At 37.4% G+C, this 23,413-nt stretch overlaps 1 protein-coding gene across 13 annotated transcripts in view; it reads right to left on the reverse strand.

Annotated features, from left to right (window-relative positions):
• The window catches only part of RIMBP2 (RIMS binding protein 2), a 116,135-nt gene that overhangs the window by 51,894 nt on the left and 40,828 nt on the right, over nucleotides 1-23,413 (reverse strand). For 12 of the 13 annotated variants that reach the window (XM_087754652.1, XM_087754650.1, XM_087754649.1 and 9 more), the window contains exons 1-3: nucleotides 12,359-12,477; nucleotides 5,841-5,945; nucleotides 1,803-1,853 (exon numbers count right to left, since the gene is read on the reverse strand). In XM_087754652.1, coding sequence (XP_087610778.1) covers nucleotides 1,803-1,853; nucleotides 5,841-5,942 — 153 coding nt within the window. In that variant the 5' untranslated portion in view covers nucleotides 5,943-5,945; nucleotides 12,359-12,477. Of the gene's footprint in view, nucleotides 1-1,802; nucleotides 1,854-5,840; nucleotides 5,946-12,358; nucleotides 12,482-17,905; nucleotides 17,996-23,413 lie in introns of those variants that run through there. The other variant, XM_087754655.1, reaches the window with a different exon arrangement.

Raw genomic sequence — 23,413 nt, forward strand, 5'->3', positions numbered from 1 at the left:
CAGTTATCAGCGAAAACCTATTTTGCATGAAAAAATGAAGAATAAAAGGAAATCTGGATGCAGTTAACGTGCTATTTACTTGTGCATCTATATTTTCTGACGCTTTACCTTATCGAAGTACATCAAACAATATGATTGGAACTTAAAGAATCTGTTGAGCCTAGTTTTGAAAAACTGGGAAGGAATTGTTTGCTTTAGGAACCTTCTTATAGGAGTTCTAACCTCTGCTACACATTGTTGTCATTTGTCCTATCTTGCACAACATTGTGGGTCAGCCTGCATTTCTGAACAGCACACAGCAAAGGGAATAAAAGGTTTTGTCAGCACCAGGCAGATATTCGAGTGTATTAATTTATTTCAATTCTCCTTTGTTTTTTTGTGTTTTCACATGTAATTTAACCATAACTGTATGTATCCATTACAAAGGTTCCAGTATGATAAGAGTCCCAGTTTAAAATCTCTAAAAATTTCACTCCAGCCTAAGACAAAGAGGTTTTGCAAGCCTTGCCCTATTCCAACTAAAACTGACAGCAATGCTCATGGTTTGTGAATGGGAATAAGAATTTGCTCCTGTTCTTCGTGTCACTTCTATACAAGACACAAGCAATTCTGCATCCTTAGGCACAGAAGACTAAATTACGAGATTTTTCTTTAGGATTAATGACCTGAATGAAGGCTTGAAATGTGATGCGAAGTCCATAAACACAGCTACTAATGAATTTACAGGAAATGCCCCATGCCAAGGCCATAACTGAGCAATTGCTGAGGAAAATACTAAGATGTTTTGAGGTATCTTTATGGATGATGTTACCTTTATGGATGATGTCAGTATGTGCAGGTATTTAGTGCCTTAAAAGTTAGTAAATCAGATAATCTTAATCATCTCCCACAATGTAAGTTATTTAACAGTGTTTACTTATGAAATCCAACAGTCACTGGCAAATTCTAAAAACATATTGCAGCATAGTTGGGAAACGCTAAGAAAGGCCCCTGCTGGTGATACACAGCAACAGGATTAGAGCCAATGGACATGGGTAGCATCCAGAGAAAAATTCTGACAGGATACAAGAATAATATTCTTCATAACGAAAGTGCTCAAAGACTGAAAGAGTCTGCCCTTGGAGGTTGTCGTATCTCCATTCCCAGAGACATTTATGGAGTGGGCAAAGCCTTGAGCAGCCTACAGTAATTTTAAAGAGGGCCTTTCTTTGAGCAGGGAGTTGGACCAGATAGCCAGAGGTCCCTTCCAAACAGAATTATTCTGTGTTTCTAATTAAAACTTTGAATATGTTTCTAGTGCCCTTGATTTTCAAATGCCCAGTTCAGACTACCTTGAAAAGATCCAGTTTTCCAATAAAAAGAATGAAGTGTTCTCTCTCTACCACATCCTTTGAAGGTTTTTCAAACTATCCAAATTCTTTCATTACGTTTAAAAATTCTGGCTCTTTAACATGTTGCTTTATGTTTACTAGACAGTATTTAAATAGGAACCTTAGGTAATTGATTAGTATTTGCAGCTCTACTTCCAGCCTAAACAATAATAATTCTTACAAAAAAAAAGGTACTAAAATTTCTGTTCTATACAAAGAGAAATTGAGGTACACACATCACTTCCAACAGCTCAGCTTAATGCAATCCTAACTGACTTATAATCATTAAAGGATGCAAATACATCAGAAGAGGAAAAAACCCCTGTTTGCCCACATATTACTTGAAACTTTCAAAAGTGATGATACTGTAAAGTTATCACACTCAGAACGGAACCTCCACAAGCAAAGGTAACACAACGGATATCTTCTTACCTCTAGCAACTGAACTGCTCCTTCATGTTCCTTCTTAGCTTCAACCTGAGCCTTGATTTTATAATAAAAGGGAGAAAAGGGAGAAAAGGGAGAAAAGGGAGAAAAGGGAGAAAAGGGAGAAAAGGGAGAAAAGGGAGAAAAGGGAGAAAAGGGAGAAAAGGGAGAAAAGGGAGAAAAGGGAGAAAAGGGAGAAAAGGGAGAAAAGGGAGAAATCAATTAGTCATGCCACATATAGTATGCTCTAATCACATAAAGTGGCATACTGCATACTCAAATCCAAAGCCAATTACACTCTTGAAGGGATGGCTCTGTCAATATTACTATAGCACTTTGGTTCCAAGCCACTGAAAAAACTGCTTATTTTTAGGAGATTGAATCTCAGTCAAGCTTAATAGCATCGGTATTTTGTTGGAGCAAGAAAAGCATGCTCAACACACTGCAAGAACACATCAGAAGTATCTCTGAAACCCTCTAAATTAAAACTGAAAAATGAACTTCTTATTCTACACTGCAGGAGGTTCATAGTATAGAAACCTACCGTACCATCTAGGAGAAAGCAACACAAAATTAAGTTCATTCTTTTTATGCAGCAACAGTATTTATCATCTAAGTAAATAGCTCACAAAACACTTCAAAGGCAATCACAAGAAAGGTTGTCTCTAAATAGGAGTGCAACACTTAGGGTCCAATCAACTGAGTCAAAGAAGAAAGGAGGGAATCAATAAAAGCAGAAAAGGGTATTTATGTAGCTCAGAAATTCAGTTATCAAATTTTGGTCAGGAAAACTCTAAACCTTAAAAACAAAAAAACCAGCACTCAGTAACTTTGTGTTATCCTCACTTTATTTCCATTTAAATTTTCACTATCTTCTTTATTGAAGCTTGCTCAAAATAAGCAAAACTTTTTATTAACCATTATATCAGGCTGATAGCAGTGTGATGCACTAACTTTGCCTCTTAGCTCCTTTTTACTGTAACCCAAAGACCACATTCTGTACATTCCTCGTCAGAGAAGAGTCTTTAAACCCTCCAGTTTAGCAGAGGACAACACCCCACAGACTTTCGAATTTAATGGGTCAGATACTCCCATGATGGACACTGACACAGCTATGTTAACTTCATTTTCCTCATCTCTCAGGGCTACCCTACTCCCTTATTGGTTTCAGTGGAAGCTGGGTCAGGCCATAAAGTCACAACCAAAAACACATACCCAAACTATACTTCACTGTCAAGCACGGTAATAAAGCCTCCTTCGGTCCTGCAAGCATAGTCATATTTCTTCCTGTACTACAGTAATAACTCTTATTGCTACCACCTGATAAAATATTGGCTCCAGGAACATTAGCAAACATATGATGACAGGTAATAGAAAGCCTTGTGTTACCCATCGTTACAAGTTTAATAAAATCTACCCAGAATATGAGTTCTTGATAAATGATTAGAAAACCTGCATCAATAGCTATCTCTCTTTTACATCGAACTGTCTTGTAGTAAGGCTTTCTTGGAGAAAAAGACCATCTGATTTCTTATCATCACAAAACCTTGATGAACAATATTATATTCTTCCTTTTAGGCTGAAAATCTGATCAGTCTGTACATATATTAAAAACACAATGAATTTTTATTTAGAATATCAAAACGTGACAACAAAAGCATCAGACTGTACCAGTAACTTGCTCTGTTTTAAAGTGCACATTTCTGTGGTTCATCAGCAACTTTACGACAGTAACAAGATACGCTGTGAAATGTCATCCTGTTACTGCCTGGAGTTACTACTTTCATTTCATGGTACTTTTCCAAGTAATTGGATGACTCTCATAAAAAAAAGGAAGTAAGAATTTAACACACATGTACTAGGTACATTGGGAGGTCAGCTCTGGGTGAAATGTGAGCCAGCAATTCCTATTTAATGATGGAAGCAAAATATTATAGTTACTTAGGTAACAGATTAATTTAAACTGTTTTTCTGACAACATCATAATGTTGAAAAGGAGATGTGTTGCATACCAGCAGGCCAGAGGCTAAAGCAGGACAAATTAGTCTGTGCTCATCTCTGCTATCATGCCTAGAGAACTACAGGTAGCTTGGGTATCTCTCTACAAGGTAGAACAGTACACAGTACAGACATCCCCCCAAAATCTTTCAATGTTTTGAATACTTTACCTCTTCTACCCATACTGTGTACTAATTTGGTCTTCATTCTTGTTCTATAGCATAAATAATAGCATTACAGAAGCAGCTAAGCACCTCAACCAAGCTGGGATCCCAACATGTCACAATGGAAAAGAAGCTGAGCTTGGAAGGGCTGAAAATCAAAATTAAAAAAAAAAAAAAGCCCTTTTTCTTTTTGAGTGGTATCTAGAATGAATATCACAGGCAGATTTTGTCAAGGGATGTGATGGGTAGAATGCTCATTTAAGTTGTCACAGATCCTTATCATGAAAGGCAATAATAATTAAAAAAGACACAATAGCAACTTAATCACATAAAGAATTAGATGTTTCAGGGTGAAAATGAGTGTCTGTGCAAAGTCCTAGGAGGAGTATTTCAGGCTAATGAATGAAACCAGTAAGAAGGATGAATTATTTCTTAAAAGCTTCTACTAAGTCATGCATAGATAAATTGCTATGGTGGATTTTAGTATGGGAGTTCTAAGCTAAAATTCTAGTGGAACTTAGTGGTAAATGATTATTAGATGATAATTTTTAACATAAATGATCTTGTATTCCATGCTACTTCAGGTCCACTGAGCTAGTCACACTGAGTAAAATAACAAATAAAATACAACCTTGTTTGTGCTTGAAGTCTATCATGCTACAGCTTAGCAAAAATGACTGGAGAAAACAGTATTACAGAGATTTGTCTCCTGTTGCCAAGCTGTAACAAAAAGACCCATGTAATGTGGATTTATTAGAAGAATGTAACAAAAATTAGCAAGAAGAAAAGCTGTACCTTTCTTCGATTCCTTTGCTTTTCCAAGAAATTTAAGTCCAAAATTTAGTGGAAATTCAAATAATAACAGCTGAATATAACCAGAAATGGCATTTTGAAATATGCCTAAATAGATTAATTGTGAAAGGCTAACAGAAAATTAACTGGAAGACTTCATTTGGTCAAGTGAAACTTTCTATTTCAAGCAAACTATATTTAGATACATCTTTTTATTCTGCTGAGAATGTCCCTCCATGCCAATTCTCTACCAAATCATCATTAGCATTATTATTTCTGTGTTTTGATCTAGTCAAGCAATTGGAAAAATCAACATTAGTATTGAGACAACTGCAGCTTTAAGTGACTTTGGTAAGACTGAAACTCAATACCATGTTTTTTTTATATTATAATGAATACTGAGAAGTTGCAGTGTGAAAAAAAAAGGTCTTGAAGTGATTGGCGAATTAGAGAAAGAGCTTGGAAATGAGATACTTAAACAACGGTTTAGTTTATGAAAAAGAAGGTCAACTGTGATGCGTAAGTACCTTGACAAGGACTTATTTTAATCTAATTTAGTGTAGAAAGGTAGTAAGAATCGCCAGTGTCTGGAAGAGGAAGACATCCTAACAAAACATTAATATGTCACTGAGAATGATTAACTGTTCCAGCCAACTGACAAGGGAACGGTGGATTCCCCATATTTTGATTATCATGAAATTAAGACCTGACATCATGAAATTCCTTCCTGACATTTAAGGAACGCACAAATATTCCTGAGCCCAATACAGAGGGAAGCAATGGAAATACAAAGGAAATACATGTATTTGTATCACTTTTCTCCCTATTGGGAAATACAAGGACTTACATACACTGGTCAGGTTATTCTTCACTGGCATAAACATTTATAAATCAATTAGTACAGTCACGTAAATCCAACAGTAATCTTCCACTTGTCACACCTGCATCGGCAATCATGCAGAATGATCCAGAACAGGAACCAGTTTGGTGGGTGTCGTTTAAGTCCCTTTAAAGCAGGAGAGCTGTTTCATGACCTGTGCTCTGTCACTGCAATTTGCTATTTCACCGGACTTTCCCTGTCTCCACTTACCTTCTGCAGGAGTTCAATTTCCTGCTGTTTGGCGTTGAGAACAGCCAAGGCTTGCTCATGCTCCAACTCCAGCTGTTGCCGCCGTTCAGCAGCCTCTCGCATATGCTGTTTCAAAGGAAGCAGAAAAACTATCATTCAGGAGACTTCAACATACTCTCCCTGCAGCCAAACATGGTGCCATTCCCAGCATGCAGATGTTCATCTCAATATAAAAGCTCTCTGGTATCACCAACAGGCAAGCTGGAAACTGGATAGGATTTTAATTTGGTCAGTACTTAGGAGCATATTGCCAATGCTAAACTCAGGCATTTTGACAGCAATCGTTTTTAGGATATACAGCTCCGTCACTGCCAGCAATGTGGCCTCTGATGCACAAATGAAGAGTACCCATTTTATCCATCAGGCAGACATCTATATGTGGCATTGTGCTGAAAAATTAAAGCTTGGGGAAGAATTAGCTTGACAATTCCCTAAGTGCCTCTTTATCTAGGATGTGGTTTTGTGATTTGTTTTGCAAATGATGACCCAAAGGTAATAGCTTACCTTTGCTAATCTCTGCCTATTATTTATAGGAAATTAGACAAAGCAAAACTAACACAGGTGGGTTTGTGACAAAAATGACTATACAGTACTCAAAAACAACTTTTAAAGGACAGTTGCTACTAATGATTGAAAGCAATATGCGAAAGGTTCTTGGGAAGAGCACAAGCTGAACAATGGCAAGATACCCTTTGCAGATAGAAATCTTTTTCATTATAGGTTAATATTATTCTCCCAGTATCATTATAACTTTCTAACACCCTGTTAATAAATGGGAGTTAAGAAAGATCTCTTCATAGATTATGATCTCTTCTCCGGTGAAACTGGTATTAAAGATTTTTATTTTCCAAATTACATATTATTCCCATAATACTCTCAGAGCATAGGCACAGAGTCTTATCTGCAGCACCATGAGTTATTACACACAAACCTATTAGGTATCAGCACTTGGAAACAGAAATACGCGGCTGCAATTGACAAGAACAGGCCAAAATACCTCTTCTTGTGTACAAGACAAAATTCTACCAAGCATATTGCTAACCTTTAATGAGCTGTTATATTCTGCTACATGTTATAACAAAGAGGGACAGCACAGTGAGGCTGACTTCTCTCAATCTGGATATGCTTGCAAAGGAAGCAGAAATGTCTTCAATACTCTGTTTGGCCTCTGCTTGGGATTTATTTATTTTCATTTGATGTGTTGATCAACAAACAACAACAAAAAATCATCAAAGATTTCAAAGAATTCATCAGTTTTGACCCTCAACTATGGCTTGTTTTCTAGGAGTTTTGTGAGGATTCAGTATTTTGACTGTAGACATTTCTGAACTCTGCATATTGTACAAAAGTTAAATGGATCTGTTCATGGGTAATGTCTAGTCTCAGTATTTAATAATGACCATAAATAATGGTTTCGATTCTCATCTCATGTGAATGAACATAACCTATCTTGCTAACTAGTATTACCCATGATTTAAATTAGCATGAAGCTACATTTACTAAGCTCAGTAGCTCCTATCAAGTCTTATGTAAAACTTGACACCAATGGAGCATCAGCACATTTCTTATATTCAAGAAATGGTGAGGCAATCAAGTCATTCTCACACCTTGAATTAAAACCTTTAATTATCAGAAAAACCCAAAAGGTCTCACTTCACTCTCTCAAGATTTAGTACCAGATTTGGTACAGCATATTTTGATACCATTAAGTTCTCACTACTTTTACAAAAGCTAATACAGAACATTTCTAGTCCTTTGCAGAGATCAATAAATAATTAATACTGTGACCATACAGCAAATCTATAAAATGTAATGAAGAAACAGATTGTGATACATGGTCTGTGATTCTCCCCAGCTTTTAATTTCTATGTTTCCTAAAATACGTATTTAACGATCTACAGTTCACAGATTTTAAGGTCAGAAAAGACGATTTGGTCATCTGCGTTAATCTAAAAGTATCTCTCAGTCATTTTAGTATTGTCATGATCTACTTGGTATTTAAAGCAGCAAGGATCTCTTCACCCCAGCATCTGTCCCTCCCCTGGCACAGCAATTAAATCTCCCCCAAACCAGAAGCAATTCCTCCCCTCCCACTCTGCTCACAAATCAGTTCTGTCTGCAAATCTGTTTTGCGCTTCCTATCTGCACATCAGCTGCTGTCATTTCTTCTTCCAAGCCTGAGGGGAATAGGTTAGGGCAGTGGAGGAGGGCTGCAGAGATCACTAGAAGAACAGCAGGGAGAAAACTCTGAGCAGCTGAATTCTTTCTGCATCTTGCTTCAGGACTGACTTCCACAATGATCACATTGCCATGGCTGGTGTAGGTGGTGGCAATCCATTTGTCCATGCTATCATCGCGGTCCTTAATGTGAGGCAGGTTAGAACGTTCTAAACATGTATATTTGCGCTTCCCTTTTTGCACCCTTTCTAGAGGTCCTAATAATGTTACTCTAAAGCCAATCCACATCTAAAAGAGCACAGAAAAAAATACAGTAAGGACTTCGTATTTCAAAACAATTGGCAAATAATGCTCCCTCCTTCAAAGACAGTGTGAAGAAGGAACCTTTTCAGTGTATCCTTCAGATCAAAGACAAGAATCCTGCTACACAGCAGAGAAGGAACTGGGGACATGGCGGATATCTCAGTTTTCTTTCAAACTACAGAGCAAGACAGCTGTACAGTATAAACTGTTTCTGAAATAGCACTTAAGGGACCTGCTCAGACAGTTCTTGTTTTCCCAGCTTCCTCATGGGCAGCAGGGGGATTTGACAATGAATAGCCCATCCTCGCTCCAACCGTTTCAGTGGTTGCACTGTATTGCCTGCAGCTGCAAACAAAACGAAGAAACCCATTCTTTCCTAGAGCAGTGACTTTCACAGTTCTAAACCTTGCAACTGGTTAATGCTAGAACAAATTCAAATGGCTTTCAAGTACTGAAGTCTTGTTTATGAGACAGAACTCATACATGATGCTGAATGGGGAGCAAATTTAATTCTCACCCAAGTACTCTGATCAAAGGACTTGTCATCTGCACTTGCAGATGGGTGGGCACCATTACAGTGGAATGAATGGGAAAAGCTGGCTGAACACATCAGAAAATCAGAACTGTTCTGTCTGAGAGGCACTGGGAAGATTCTCAGAAGTTAGCTAATTCAGCAGTTCTTCATCTTCCCTTTTCTGCTTTGTTGATACACCCTGAGATAACAGAAAGCATAACTGAATTTCTCTTTTGACAGGGAAACTAGGCTAAATATTTCTCAAAACTTTCTAATGGTTGGAAAGCTGCAAACCATTTTTTCAAACTACTAATTTCCCGAGCATATGAGGACACACATGAAATACACAATTAACTGCATCTGCTTCGGCACGGTTTAATGCTAAAAAGGAGATTCAGGGTTTCAAGTCTGTTCAAGGTACTCTGCCAGCTCAGAAGGGTTCTGCTCAAGGGAGAGAACTACTGAAGAGGAAAAGCCAGGGTCTCTATATCCACCAGATAATTTTTGTTTCAGTGACGGAAAACTTTTGAAGGAATTCTTAAGCAGAACAGTGAGATTTACAGAATGTTTCTCCCACATGCATTAGCAGTATTATTTCAGTAGAAGTTAAGCAAAATCAAGTCAAATAACCAGATTCAGCTCTTCTACAGAAGAAATTTAGAGGAATCATTAAGTGAAATGCCAGTAAATATCCTAATTAAAGAGTGAAGCAATGAACATTGTTTTGTACAGCCAAAGACGAAAGTATGTTCTTTAATTTAAGAAAGTAAAACACAGTCCGTCATTAGAGGAGTTTCAAGTGTTCAGAAACATACCAGCCTAGCAAAACCAGTATCAGAACAGGGTAAGAAGGGTTTTTATTGCTCATGAAAGTGGGTTTTTTTAGTAGCACAGGAGTCCAGACAATAATAATTTGTATTTTGATTTGATTTGATGAAATGAGATTTACTTAGAACGAAGTCTAATCCTCAGCTGTTTTATGAGCCATGAATTCACAGTTCATTTCTATTTTAGAATTTTTTCCTCTTATCTTCCTACTATGTGCTTCTTGAAGAAGTGAATTTCTGCAGTTATCAAGCTGGAATCCCACAATCATCATATAGAGAGCACAGGCAAGCTGTATCTGTTGAAATAGCTTCTAGGTGTTGATTCTACTCTCTATAGGTACTAGCACATGGCTCACAGTAAAATAGCAAATTAGTGATAAAAGTCTGTGGAACTGCCAGGTTTGCATTCCCCAGAAGAAAACGAAGGAAATAACAGAAAAAGTAAATTATCTTCCATTGCTAGAGAAAATCTTCCTACTAGTTCCTGGGGAAAGTTGTATTAGTCTAAAGACAGGTAACAGTGTATCACTCTTCTATTCAATTAACCAGTTTAATTTTCCTTTCACAGTACATGTATTCGTATTTGCACATAAGTCTAGATTTATTCCATCAGTGCTACCTATTGACTGGTAAACAGGACATTGATAATGCACTGCACAACAATACACGTAACAGTTAACTCCCCTTGGCATTGCCTACTATGGGATTTCAACAGCTCACGTTTCCAGAAGCTGCTGGAATAAGTTGGTCTACAGAGCAGTCGGCTTACTTTTGATAACCCCGCAGTCTTTTGGAGGCTTAGCAAGAGGGACATAACTTACAACCATCTTTTATTTCCATCTGTAGCTGGAAAACCTTCTCCTTACCTCTTGAGCACTATCAAATAAAGCTTGAGAGAGGGTTTCAACAACATATTTACCAGTGCAACAAGCCAAAAATAAAATCCCTCCTTCTCAAAATTGAAACAGATAGCCATTTTCATCACTAAAACCATCTTGAAAAGCCCAGATCTATTCTGATGCAGCCAAAAGCAAAACTATTTTTCCCCTTTTAGAGTGAGTCTGATGTAAGTCAAAATCATTAACAAATCCAATTTTAAATAAGTGACTGTACTGATGACAAGCATTGGCCAAAGCCACTCAGCATTATTAAAACATTCTGCAAAGAAAAGTCTTGCCCGAAATTTAAGATCTTAGACCACTTATTTTCATTTCCACCTCCTCCTACTCTCAGGGCATGCATCCCTCCTTTACCAGCCACATCAGTGGTTTGAAAAAGGAAAATCTTGGGCTTGAGAAGATGAAAAATAAGCAGCTCTTTGGCAGTCTGTCAAAAAAGTTTCAGCACTGGATCAATGCTCCATTCTAACCAGACACATCCTTCATTTTTCTGAATGGTGTGAAGTACAGACAAGTGTTTACAAGTGTTTTCTCTCTCAAGAATTCTCACTGTGGTCCTCACCAGTGCAGTTCCTCCACCGATACAAACAGCTGTAACTGCATGACTTTTTTTTTTCATATGCTTCCTTCCACCCTTCCTACCCCCTCACACTGGACACCAGTTCACTGTCTATAAGGGAACTTTCAGACACTTCTCCATTACTCGTGATCCATCTATCAGGTTTTGCTTACCAAGTTACTGACTTCCATCTTTATTTAATCAATGACACTTCGGGAATTTGGCTGTTTCCTAGCAAAGCATTGTTTCCTTCCCACCACCAGAACTTTTTTTGCACTTTGTTTCAACATATACAAATTATTGAATTAGCTGGTAAGTAATCATCTCTTGGGTGATTCCATTTTCCAACTGAATTTTACTCTTACTCCATCACCTCAGCTAGATCTCGTCTCTGTTAGATTCACCTGGTGAATTCCACTATTTCATAGAATTAGTTTGTCCCATTGCATTATGCACAACAACCAGGAAAACAGAAGCAGGACAGCATCTTCAACTAAACAGTGAAACCTCTACTGAAGAATACACTTAAGATTCAAAATGCATTACTGAATTTTTCTAAGTTGAAAAGGAAGCAGCAAATTGATGACATGAAAACAACTGTGTATCTAGAAAACAAGCATGGCTAGACACCAGTGTACTAAGCTTCTCTAGAAGCATGTTAAGAGAAAGGTGGTTATGTACTATAATTCTTTCTAAATAAGACCTCTCTAATAAAGCAACAGGTTTTGCAAAGCTGTCCTGACAAGGGGATGCACTCTGCACAGGCAATACGAGCTGGTACCACAGCTTGTTTCACAAGGCCACAATAACATTTTGCATCAAGTTAGACTGGCAGACATAGCCCTCTTCAAAGCAAAATATCTCGGCAGTTGTTCGCATTTCCTTCATCAGCATAGTCACTTCTCATCCTTTTCTTCTCATCTTGACTTACCTCCAATAACTGTATAGTGAAAACCTACCTCCAATTACTTATAAAGTATCAGATAAAGATATCTAAAGATGTATCTCCTTCAATAGTTTGAGATCCCTTGCAGGTACTTTGTCTACTGTATTCCATACATTTTATCATAACTAATAGGGGCATTCAGTCCCCTAGTTCGCAATGCACTTATGCTTCTGTGACTCACTGAATGAGCATGAGGAATATTACACAAGCAATAGAAGTACTGGATCGTTGGACTTCACGGCATTGTACATACCTTTAGGACCTGCTCTAAGTTCTCCAGCTTGGCTTGGAGCTGGTGTTTTCCCTCTACAGCCAAATCTCGTTCTTTGGTGACTCTGAGAAGGGTTTCTCTAAGAAGGTCATAGTCTGATTTTACCTAGAAAAAATAAAATGTGGTTATTGCCCAAACAGTTAATTAATAAAGGGAAAACTGTATCTGACACAAATATTTCTGCATGTTAAAATGGAAAAAGGAAAAAAGTTCAAAGAAAATAGGAAAGAAACATAAAAAATGGAAGGGAATATTCATTGAGGAAATTGTGTGTGTCTCATATACGTGTATGCATGAAACCCATTTTCTTTTGACGAGGACTACAATCTGGCAACCAAACTGAAGTTATGCAAAGTTAAATAATATACTATATAACGCACAAAATAAACGACTATCAAACAATTCCTAATTTCTCTGGATCTCAGACATATCAGAGGTGGGTGTGCTATATAATGAGAGAAAGATCTAACGTATATATAGAAATGTAACTCACGTACATTTTTCTGGACTATTCTTCAGTGTAAATTGACTTCAGAATAAACTCAAATATACATGATCAGCCTGTGCTAACATTTGAAATCAGTGTCTCTACAATTCAGAAATAGCATTCTTCTGCAACAAAACCCTTGCTCTCCCTTAAAATACTTGCATACAGAAGGTTTTTAAAGGATCAGATACTCATTCAAGTAGGATCTGTTTTCCGATTTAATTTACTTGGTGCCAGCTTAACCATTTCAGTATGACTAAGTGTTTTTATATAGGGTTTTGTGAATCATCAGCGATAGTGACGACTTCATAAACACACATAGAAAACAAGAAAATATAATATTAAACTACTTTATCCTGCCATGGAAAAATTCTTTCTTCAATTCAGATCAGCTGAAAATTTGATTTCTTATCCCTGATCATTTTATGACTTTGTGTCCTGCATTGATGTATAACAATAGGATTGTTACAGCTTGTATCATATCAGAAACTGCAATTTTTACATTAAGAATGAAAACCCACCAGCAATAAACACCTGGGTAAAAAAATACATAATGTTCACATACTATTTCCACTTCCCTGCAATGTTGATAGAAGGTAAGAAAGCAAAAGAAAGAGCCATAATATTTTTAGTGAACAGGGTTCCAAGAAGCATCTGTTTTCCTTTCTTAACTGCAACACAGTGCAGAAGCATAAACAATGCTGGCAGGATTACTAAGGAAAGGCAAAGCAGCACAAAGTACTGGGATAAGGCAGAGGCTTTAATCTTGGTGCAGCTCATGTTTCCTTCTACCCTTCAGTTAAGGAAGTGACAAGTCCTTTTTTTTTTTTTTCCCAATTTAATTACTGTAATTTCTTGGGTTTTTCTAAAGAATGAATGGCATTAAACAATCTCTGACATGGATATCTCCTGGACATTTTCTAAAGCGATGTTTTGGAAACTGATTCAGCCTTTGTATTTGCCTTCTGGCTCCAGTTTGTTAACTTGCAAATTTTGCCATGGACCAAACAATCTAAATGTTTGCAGCCAGCCCTCCTATTCATCTTTGTAAGAGGGCTCTTTAGAGTGCAGTGGACTAGAAAAAAGAAAGAGGAAAATGGAACAAATCATGTTTTCCACAAGAACTGTTGCAATTATTGTCAACCTCAGGATTTTTTTTTCTGTGCAGAGATTTTTCTTTTCCTCTTCCCTCGTTTCTTTATGACTAAGGAAACTATTAAACAATGGATTTTCAGAATCTATTAACTTCCTGCATCCTCTCTATTGTATTTCATTGCTCAGATCAGTCAATGTATATTGTTGAAGAATAATGGAGTGGAAAAAGGAAGCAATGAGGTATCACCATCAACGATGCAATTTTGGTACTGTCTGTGATCCTCAGTTAATTTACTGAGGATGAATGAAGTACAATATTTTGAACAAGTTTCAAGAAAAGGTTATTTTCCTCAGGCTTTAGTTTTCCCAGTCTCTAAAATAGTTGATGCCAACTGACTACCTTTGTAAAGAATTTTCTAAAACTTACTAGTCATCATAGTCTGAAGTATTTTGGGGAGCTAGTGAGCACGGTACCTTTCTGCTTTGTGTTTTTCCCTGCTGGCAGTGAAGGGGCTACCAGAACAAATGGTATCTATCAGGCTGCTAATGTAATTTTGGAAAGAGATGAATTAGAGACAGGTAGAACTGTAGATATTTTACACATCTCGGGATCTTTCCTTTAGGATCTCAAAGCACGTACCTAAATTAGTTAAAGAATACACAAATGGTTCTGATAATTTCTCTACTTTCTCTTTTGGTAGATCAGCTTTCGAAGTTCTCTGTATATTTTCATTTTGCAGGTTGGAAAGAACACAACCAAATCTACCAACCACCTTCCGATAAGTACTCTTGTTATTTCCAGCAACACTGATAACTTTAATATTTCTGCAGGGCATTCTTGCCAGGACTTTTTCTTCTGAAGATTGTATATCACATAGAACGCTGTGATATTCACATTTATGTAACCCATAAGGCAGCATAAAATTTGATAAGTCTGTCATTTGCGCTTTTTTTTGTTGTTGTTTAGACAACATTTGTTCTTAAATGTGAATTTAATGCTCTCTCCAAGCAGGCTGTTTAAGAACATATGGGATATACATGAACTTGAATTACACACAGAGCATATCAAAACATCAATGTTCCCAGTGGCGAAAACAGTTGACCTAAATAGAGTGCCATCATAAACAGTTCTAATTTCATGGCAGGAACAGGGAGCATTTTGAATGTGGTATTTCTCTGTTCAATGCATCAACCAATTTATTATTCATCCCATACCTTCACACTTACTAAATGCGCCCTCACTTGAGTCAGTTATGAAGGACAGAATACTGCTGAAGTGTCTTCCACCTCCTGAACACTTAAACAGAAACTAGTTATTGAAAACCAGCACACCAAAACAAACCAGCAGTTTATTTCATTGGTGGAAACCTCCATCGACCTTATAACCCACCATTTGCCTTAACTCTAGACTTTAGTGACCTGCCAATTTCTCAAACAACTGACATTGTTCAGAAAACATTATTCAGAAACTACCATGAAAATGGTATTATTTCAGGTATGGGGGAAATAAATTCTGAATGTATAATGCCTATTCTATTCATACATAAAAACACTAGCCCATGTACATTCAGATGAGCCGGAAAACAAGTCAGAGCCCACTGCCATAGCACGCCTAAGGACATAAAATCTTTTCACAAGTACTCCACTCCAGGAATGCAACTTTGTTTCTCTCACGCAGAGTACCAAAACTAAATCACGTAAGTTACGTACAATTTTAGCTTTATTTTGTGGATTTAAAGGTAGCCAGCCTTGTACCTACTCCTTTCTAGAGTAAAATTTCAGCAACTACACTGTGCAAAAATGAGCAGTAGTTTTATCTGTGCTACCTAACAGAATGCATAAACACCCCTCCAGCCCCATTTGCTTGGATAAAGCCAGCCTGTTTTTCAGGCGAGCTCTCAAGGGTGAAAAGGAATAAATTATTTTAGGCAGGTTCTCCCCTTCAGGGCCGAGCCCTAACTCTGTTAGAATTCTGCTCCAGCCTCCACATCCAAAGTTGTGTAGTTTCACACTTTCGGAATAGTAAAATGTAATCTAAACCGCACAATCTATCCTCAGTCTCATTGGCTGTGGTAAAAAAACCAAACCAAAACAAAAAACCACAAAAAAACCCCCGAATCAGAAAACCCCAAGTAATTACCTCAGAAAACCTGTTACACAAGAAGGAAAACACAAGGTTTGCTGACATTCAAGGTATACTGCAAAGACTGCATATTGTTAAAATTGTTAAAAGTGAGAGGGTGCACTTAAAGCAAGTCTTTGATCCTACTGAGGCTGTGATATTAAATTAGTAGCACAGGCATCCAGAATTGTTGCATTGTGCCTTTCACAGTATTTAATATATTTGAAGAAACAAACACCCATAGTATGACAAATTCTGACACTACATTAGTAAAAGACAATTCTATTACTAACTTAGTGGCTAATGTGTGAAAGGTTGACATTTTACCTTTATATTTTAAATTGCTTTTACCAGGTTTTTCTATGTACCTTAAGCTCTTCACTACAGTCAAGAGACAAACGTTACCTATAATAAAGCATTATTAACTGCATAGTTCTTCACATTATGATAGTAAAAGGGCTAACGTTTTTAGTGCCACCAATGTACTGCGCCTTCACTGCATTAATGCTGCATGCTATTCCTGTGTCCGTCAGAATATAAAACTGCCTAAGTAAGACTTTATCTTTATGTGCCTCAGGAAGTAAAGAGTAAAGGCAATGTGTAAACAACAATAAAGAGAAGAGAAAGACGTTAGGAAAGGGAGAAATTCTAGACAGATGATGAATAAAATTAACTGATGCTATGATACACATGGCTTCCTGCTATCGTAAAGTATTATTACGTTGTCTTTCTATATAAAAATGATTTCGATTCCTCAGCAACAGGAAATTTCAGGTCTGCTTCGATACCAGGTGCTACACACAAAATGTAGAGTACGTGCACAGCCATCTCTGAATTTCAGTAATTTGCATTGTCTCAGGGACTTTATCAGACCTCCTTTGGTTTGGAAATTCAGCAGTGGGCTACTCTGTGACATGCGCACGTCAGAGATATCAAAGCATGCAGCTACCACTGTTTTGCAAGCTTTGTGGATGGGCCTTCATCAGAGCCTATGTGAGTTACAGCTCTTCTGATATGAATGAGGTTGCCGAGCAACTCACTTAAGCCCTGTAGAAATCCCAGATTGGAGTTTTATTTTTAGCTAAATGTAGCCCTGTAAAGTGGCTGGTTCATGATGTTTCTTCCACCGAATGCATATGTGGTGAGGTAACATCAGCCTCTCTTCCCATGCTAGTCACGCCATGCACTGTTTGCCATAGATATAATCACACTGTAGTCAGAAAGACATTTTTTGTCCCATAACAGGCACAAGAAAAAGTGAAGAAAAATGCTTACTATTAAAACAGTTTTTATATCAGGACCTGGAATAGCTGAGACTATGCCATGCACCATGCCCCAGGGGAAATAACAGCTGCTAAGTAGAGTTTTGGACATTTGCTGCTAGACAAGAGCTTTTCAACATTTGACTGAGAAATTTAAAAGCACAAAGAAAAAATGCAGAAGGGCAGGGAAAAAACCTACTAGACAGCAACTATTTCTATCAGTATTTTTCAGAAAAACAAGATAATTTTTCAATCAAGTCTCATAAAAATCACCAAAAAAGTCTTTTTACCAAAGCCTAATACCAATTTACAATAGTAAGAAAATATGCATCAGAGGAATGGCGTACCTCTCTAAAGTTTATCACTGTGTCTTAAGTTTTCACTTGAAAACAACGTTTGTTCATAAAATAAATTTTTATAATTTATTTTTAATTAAAATATTTTATGTTCTCAAGTAGAAGCAAGCAAATCAGAAAAAAATGACTATACAATTTGCTCTCATACACTCTGCAACCTGATTTCTGTAACAAATGAATGTATGAGTTGTGTGCTCACGATGTTACCTGGTCATATTGCAGCGCTTTGTGGGACACACTTGCATACTGAAGGCTCAGGCGATTCTTTTCTTGCACAGCATCCTTCAGTTCATTTTCCTGAAACACAAGTAAAGAGTGTTACAGACCATTTATCTCCATTACAGTACATCCTATTAAGTGCTTAAGGAAGCAATGTTTTTGCATTATTTGGTATTAACAAACTATTAAGAGTAATATCAGGCACAGAGCCAAAGGCACTGAAGGTGCAGAAGCAGCATATTAGCTTGCAATTACAGTTGGCTCTATTGTAAACCCACATGTTTTCAGTAGATGATCTGATTAAAGATGTGCAGGCAAAGAGAGATCACCTGACTTCACAGGCCTGGTGCCCATAAAAATAAAAACAAAAAAATCTCCCTGTGGATGTAACAAAGAGCTCAAACCTGGCTGCCTCACTTAGAGCTGCGAAGAGAAAGAAAAAAAGTAATGCCATCAAACTTAGGTCTTCAGAAGGCGTTTTGAGGGCAAAAGCCAACAACTGGAATGTACAGTCATGTACACATTTTTATATTCACACATTTCACTTTAACTTAGGATGTATTTCTAACATATGTATATAAACACATTCTAATACAAACATTTTTAGAATCTGGGTAGAGCATCTATGTACTACAGTGGCTGGCAAATCAGAACTGCAGTTGGAAGTCAAAAGGTAAGTAACCTATGCCTAAAGATCAAGGTATTAACTACAGCCTCAGGAATGTATTTTTATTTATTTAGACAGCACTATAAGGAGGAAAAAAGGAAAGGTAAATAAAACTCAAATATACAGTCAACGGTCAACCTAGTGGGGTGGAAATGCTTTGTCAGGTCACACAAATCAAAGCACATGCAGCTCAGGAAAAAAGAGCGGCATCCTCTGACATTTCTGACAATTTCTTTTTTGCACAAGTTCACAAAGGTAGCTGTCTGAGATTAAATCTTCAATTTAATTCCTTATGAAAGTTGCAATCAGTCACACTGGGCAATCTGTAACCTTTCCATCCTACAGTGTGCATTATACATTATCTTCTGAAAACATTGGTTATATTTGCCAAAAACTATACTAAGGTGGGCAAAACTGGGCCCACTTTTGAGTGATTTGAAATAATTTATGATTTAAAATTAAAATTAAAATCCACACGATCAGCAGATTTCTCTACTAATCCTGCTCAGTTCTTAAGAAAAACTGTTGAAGTAATGCTTTATCACAATTTCTCTTTAAAATTTTCAATATGAAAAAAAAATTGCTAATTTTTGATTTACCAATGTAAGCCCTAAAAAACAAATTTAAAGATTCTGATATTTACATGTTTTTCACACTACTTGAACCAAAAAACCTGCTATTCTAAGCATGCCTTTCTTAAATCAATTTCAAAACTCTCTGCACAAGATCTGCAAGATCCATGTTTTGAACAGAAAACTAGCATTTTCAATGAACAAAAGTTGTTAAAGTGTTTGTCTAAATTGTTTCCTAAGCTTCATTACCTGAGCATCAGAACTAATGAAGCTTACAGATTTCTGCCTTGGCTGCTTGACTGATACCTAAGAAGGTGTGACATCCAAATCGGATTGAAATTAACCACTGGGTTCAGAATTTATAGGGTCAGCTAAAGAGACAACATGATTACATGCATAATTTTTTCTCTAGAAAATGAGAATAAAACATCAGTTTTATAAAACATTTCACACAGAAAAGGCCATTCTGAGTGATTTTAACTTAGCAACTAATTCCGCAGAAGATACTGCATTTCTTCCCACACCTGGAATGCCAGTCTGATAGTTAAACTTGAACATAAACAAAGATAGTGACAATTAGTTCAGCCTAAGTAATGACATGTTACAGCACCATCATCGTACAGTATCAGAACATCCCGTCATCTGTGGGAAGCCGTTCTCTTGACTAAGTGTTCAGTGCTACTGCACTGAACTAAACTTAAGATGACAAACTGCAGAATATTCAGTCTCCTGACTGCAGCTATACCTATCATCTCGCACATAAGCAGCTCAGCAATTATAATTTCTCAAGTCTGTTCAATCTGTGGTTCAGGGTGCAATTAGAAGTGGCAGTCAGGCTCCGTGAGATGCTAGACAGTTCTGAGGGCCAACATGAGAAGAATTTCTTAGCTCACGTTGCATTTTCAAAGGTGTGAATTAGAACAGTAAATATTTTTATAGTATCAACAAACCGCACAGAACAGTTCCTTGGATATGCAAATAAATCATTGCGCCCTATTAATTGCTGAAAGTCCCTTATAAAGCATTGTGTGTCTATTCTGCACTTTACAAGGTGAAAATAAGCTACACTACCTGCTCTGAAACCCTTACAACTGCAGGCTTTTGTCAAGCCAGATCTGACATTGACTTTAACGGATCAATTTGTATTTGCTACAAATCAATATCGCTCAGCTGACTTTAACAGGGAACTAGTGACAATAAGTTACCAGGTTTTAAAAATGTTATTAAAAGGAATTCAAGCAGAAATGGGGGTGGGGGAGCAGGGAGGAGAGGAGGAGTAACCGATGGCAATCTAGGCCAGCATCTTTCACACCCTACTTGAATTCTCCAGAATGCAAAACAGTTTATGAGAGACGGCACAGCAACTGGGCCGGCCATTAGTCCTACCTGAAGAAAATACATTTTTATCATGTTATTTGCAAGGATGAAAACAAGTAGGGCAGTAACTATCTCAGTTTCACTGGTCCTTAGTTATAAGCCTATTTCTTTTCACTTTTATCTCTGTTCATCATAACGGCAATTTCTCTCAGTGTTCTTTTGCATTTGCCAGAACAAAGCACCACCTATGTTCCCCATCCCAACGAAATCCATAAAGATCAAGAATCACCTGAAACAGTAGCAAGAATTACTGGCACACTTGTAGCCTAAAAAAATACACAGATAGAGACCCAGCAACTAAAACTCAGGTGCAAAGTTTCCACTTGCAGTACTTGCAATAAGGGTATAATGTATTTGTATATATTATCAGTGTGTTTGGAAGTGACATAAATACATGTACACTTAGAATATTTAGATTGCTTGCTTTCAGAAAATGTATTAAGGAACGAAGAATAAACGACTCATGAAAGGTCTCAGAGCAATAACACGTGGTAAAAGCCAGAAACTGTACCAAAGTCTTGTAAATTTTAGCCAAGTTCATTTACTGGGCTATGTCTTCTGGAAATTATCCAAGTCACAGTTACTGTCAACTCAGAAATTCCCACAATATTAGCTTCAATCATTTGTTGACCTGAGTCATGTCGCACTAACAACGAACCCTTACAGCAAGGGCTCTGACAGAAGAATCCTGGTAGATTCAGCTGCAATAGTTGAGGTTATCAGTCCCATCCCTGAAAGTAACCTGTGACGTGGTGAACTGAAGCAGCACATACTACTGCCCAAAGGGGAACACAAGCTAGTTTCTGCGTAGTATACATGAAGAGTACTTCAACAAAGTTATGTTCTCTCTCAAAATTCCTTATGACCGGTTTCTCCAGTGTTGAATGTTTCCAGATGCTAACTTTTACTTGGAGAAACACACTTAGAGTACTCATTATACATCTCCTCACCATCTCTTCTTCCCTTGTGGCTGTGAAATACCACCTGGCTTTTTGCAAATGATAGTTATGCACCACAGCGGTTTGTGATTTTCTGTCTAATCCGTTGACTTCAGTGATTTGGACCCGTAACAATATCCACCTCAATATTTTCCAGATTAGTTAAATATAAAACTCCAACAAAAAAGACCAAATTTAATCCCAGCTACCCCAGAACTATACTCCACTGAACAGGCAATTCATATATTAAAAAAGAGAACTGAAGTCATGTAGAGGAAAACCACATTTTTACTGTTTTCTTCCATGTACAAACCAGAAAACTCAAATTTCTGGTATAAATTCTTATTGGCCCACAGTCAGTCTCTGAAAGTTGCCGGTTCATGGCTGCTCTTCTCAAAAAATGCAACCATTGTGTATACGCCCATTTGACTGGGGCCAGTGGCACAAAAAAGGGTGGCTTTCATGTGGCGGGGAATCCAACATATTTGATTATCATTTTACTATGTTGCGAGTTGTCTTCATTAGGATTTTATGGCTGGATCCTGAAAGAGCTTTGAAACTTCAAACACATTTTAAGGGAGACAGATGCCTTTTGAAAATCCCAGCTATGTTTCTTCTCGCCCAGGAAGGCTACGCTTCCTTAAGATGCTATACTGAAATAAATAGAGTATTTTTCCATTCTCTCTGCTTTACTTGGCAGCTAGCACTGAATGCATTAACAACAGGGCAACACTTCTCACTTCAGCTCTTACAACTGCCAATTCCAAACAGAACCTCCAAGTCAACAGAAAGAAGAGGTCAGCAAATACATAGGGCAGCCATCACAAATGACAGACTTACTGGCAGTAGGCTGGATATGTGCTTCTTGCCTCCAGCTTGCCTGTGAATGCTAGGGATCCTCCGTTACAGCCTTCCCCACTCGCAATTTAATAACTCTACCAAATTCTAAAAGGAATATTCAAAGAGGCATCACTCTGTTATGGCTTGGACCTAAGAGGAGGTTTTGTGGGATTTTGCAATTTATTTTGAAGCTTGACATGATTCAGATTTTTAAACTTCTTGACAATGAACCAGTACCAGTACAAAAAACAAACCTGTGGAAAGTATTACAATGCACTCTTCCCTCAGCCTTTCTGTTTTTTTATACAAATAGCCTTTGACTTCGTTTTACAAATTTATTGAGAGTTTTGTCGTTTTTTCCCCTGCTGCCTTCTCCCCTGTTCTTCATTTATTCACCGTATGTAACAATTTTGACAATTTAATTGTGCCTAAGAAGCAACATTTTACTAGAGTCAAATGAGGTCTACCATTTAACCTATGCAAATCAATCCACTGCAGCTGTTAATAAAGACAAATAGAGGGAAGATTAAGAACTCATCAAGCCAGTTAGTCCAAGACACAGTACAAAGGCAAATGCTGACTAAATGTTAGCAGACTAATGTGCAAGTGAAAAGGAAGCAGTACTTCACACTTCCAAAAAAGCTTCTCACCAGTCTCCAGAGTCTTGACATTGGGTTTCAAGTATTAGCTGAACAGTCTGTCACCCACTTTCTAATGATGTTGCTACACAATACCCATTTAAAAAAATCAAGGGCTTGAAGCAATTTAATTCCTAGTCTAGCATGCATCCAAAAATTTTACAGAGAAATAAATGTGGAAAATTAATGTTAATGAAAGAAACAACAGAAGCGCTATGCAGAACTGTTTCACCTTCCCCCAGAAAAAACGGCAAGTATTGTCACAGATTACCATCGATTTACAGAATAGACCAAATCCAAACTTCTAATGTATTCAGGCAGAAGCTGCACAGAGCTTAGATTGCTCCTGCTTGAGCTTTTTTACCAAGTTAAATACAAGAAGCGTAAACCATACTTACATATATTCCATATGTGGTGCTATGTCAATCAAGCTGTATTCATGTCAGGACCATAAGTAGCACGAT

This window comes from Nipponia nippon, unplaced genomic scaffold (assembly GCF_047370975.1).
Source record: "Nipponia nippon isolate SJK-2023a ecotype South Korea unplaced genomic scaffold, ASM4737097v1 scaffold_18, whole genome shotgun sequence".
Classification (NCBI taxonomy): domain Eukaryota; kingdom Metazoa; phylum Chordata; class Aves; order Pelecaniformes; family Threskiornithidae; genus Nipponia; species Nipponia nippon.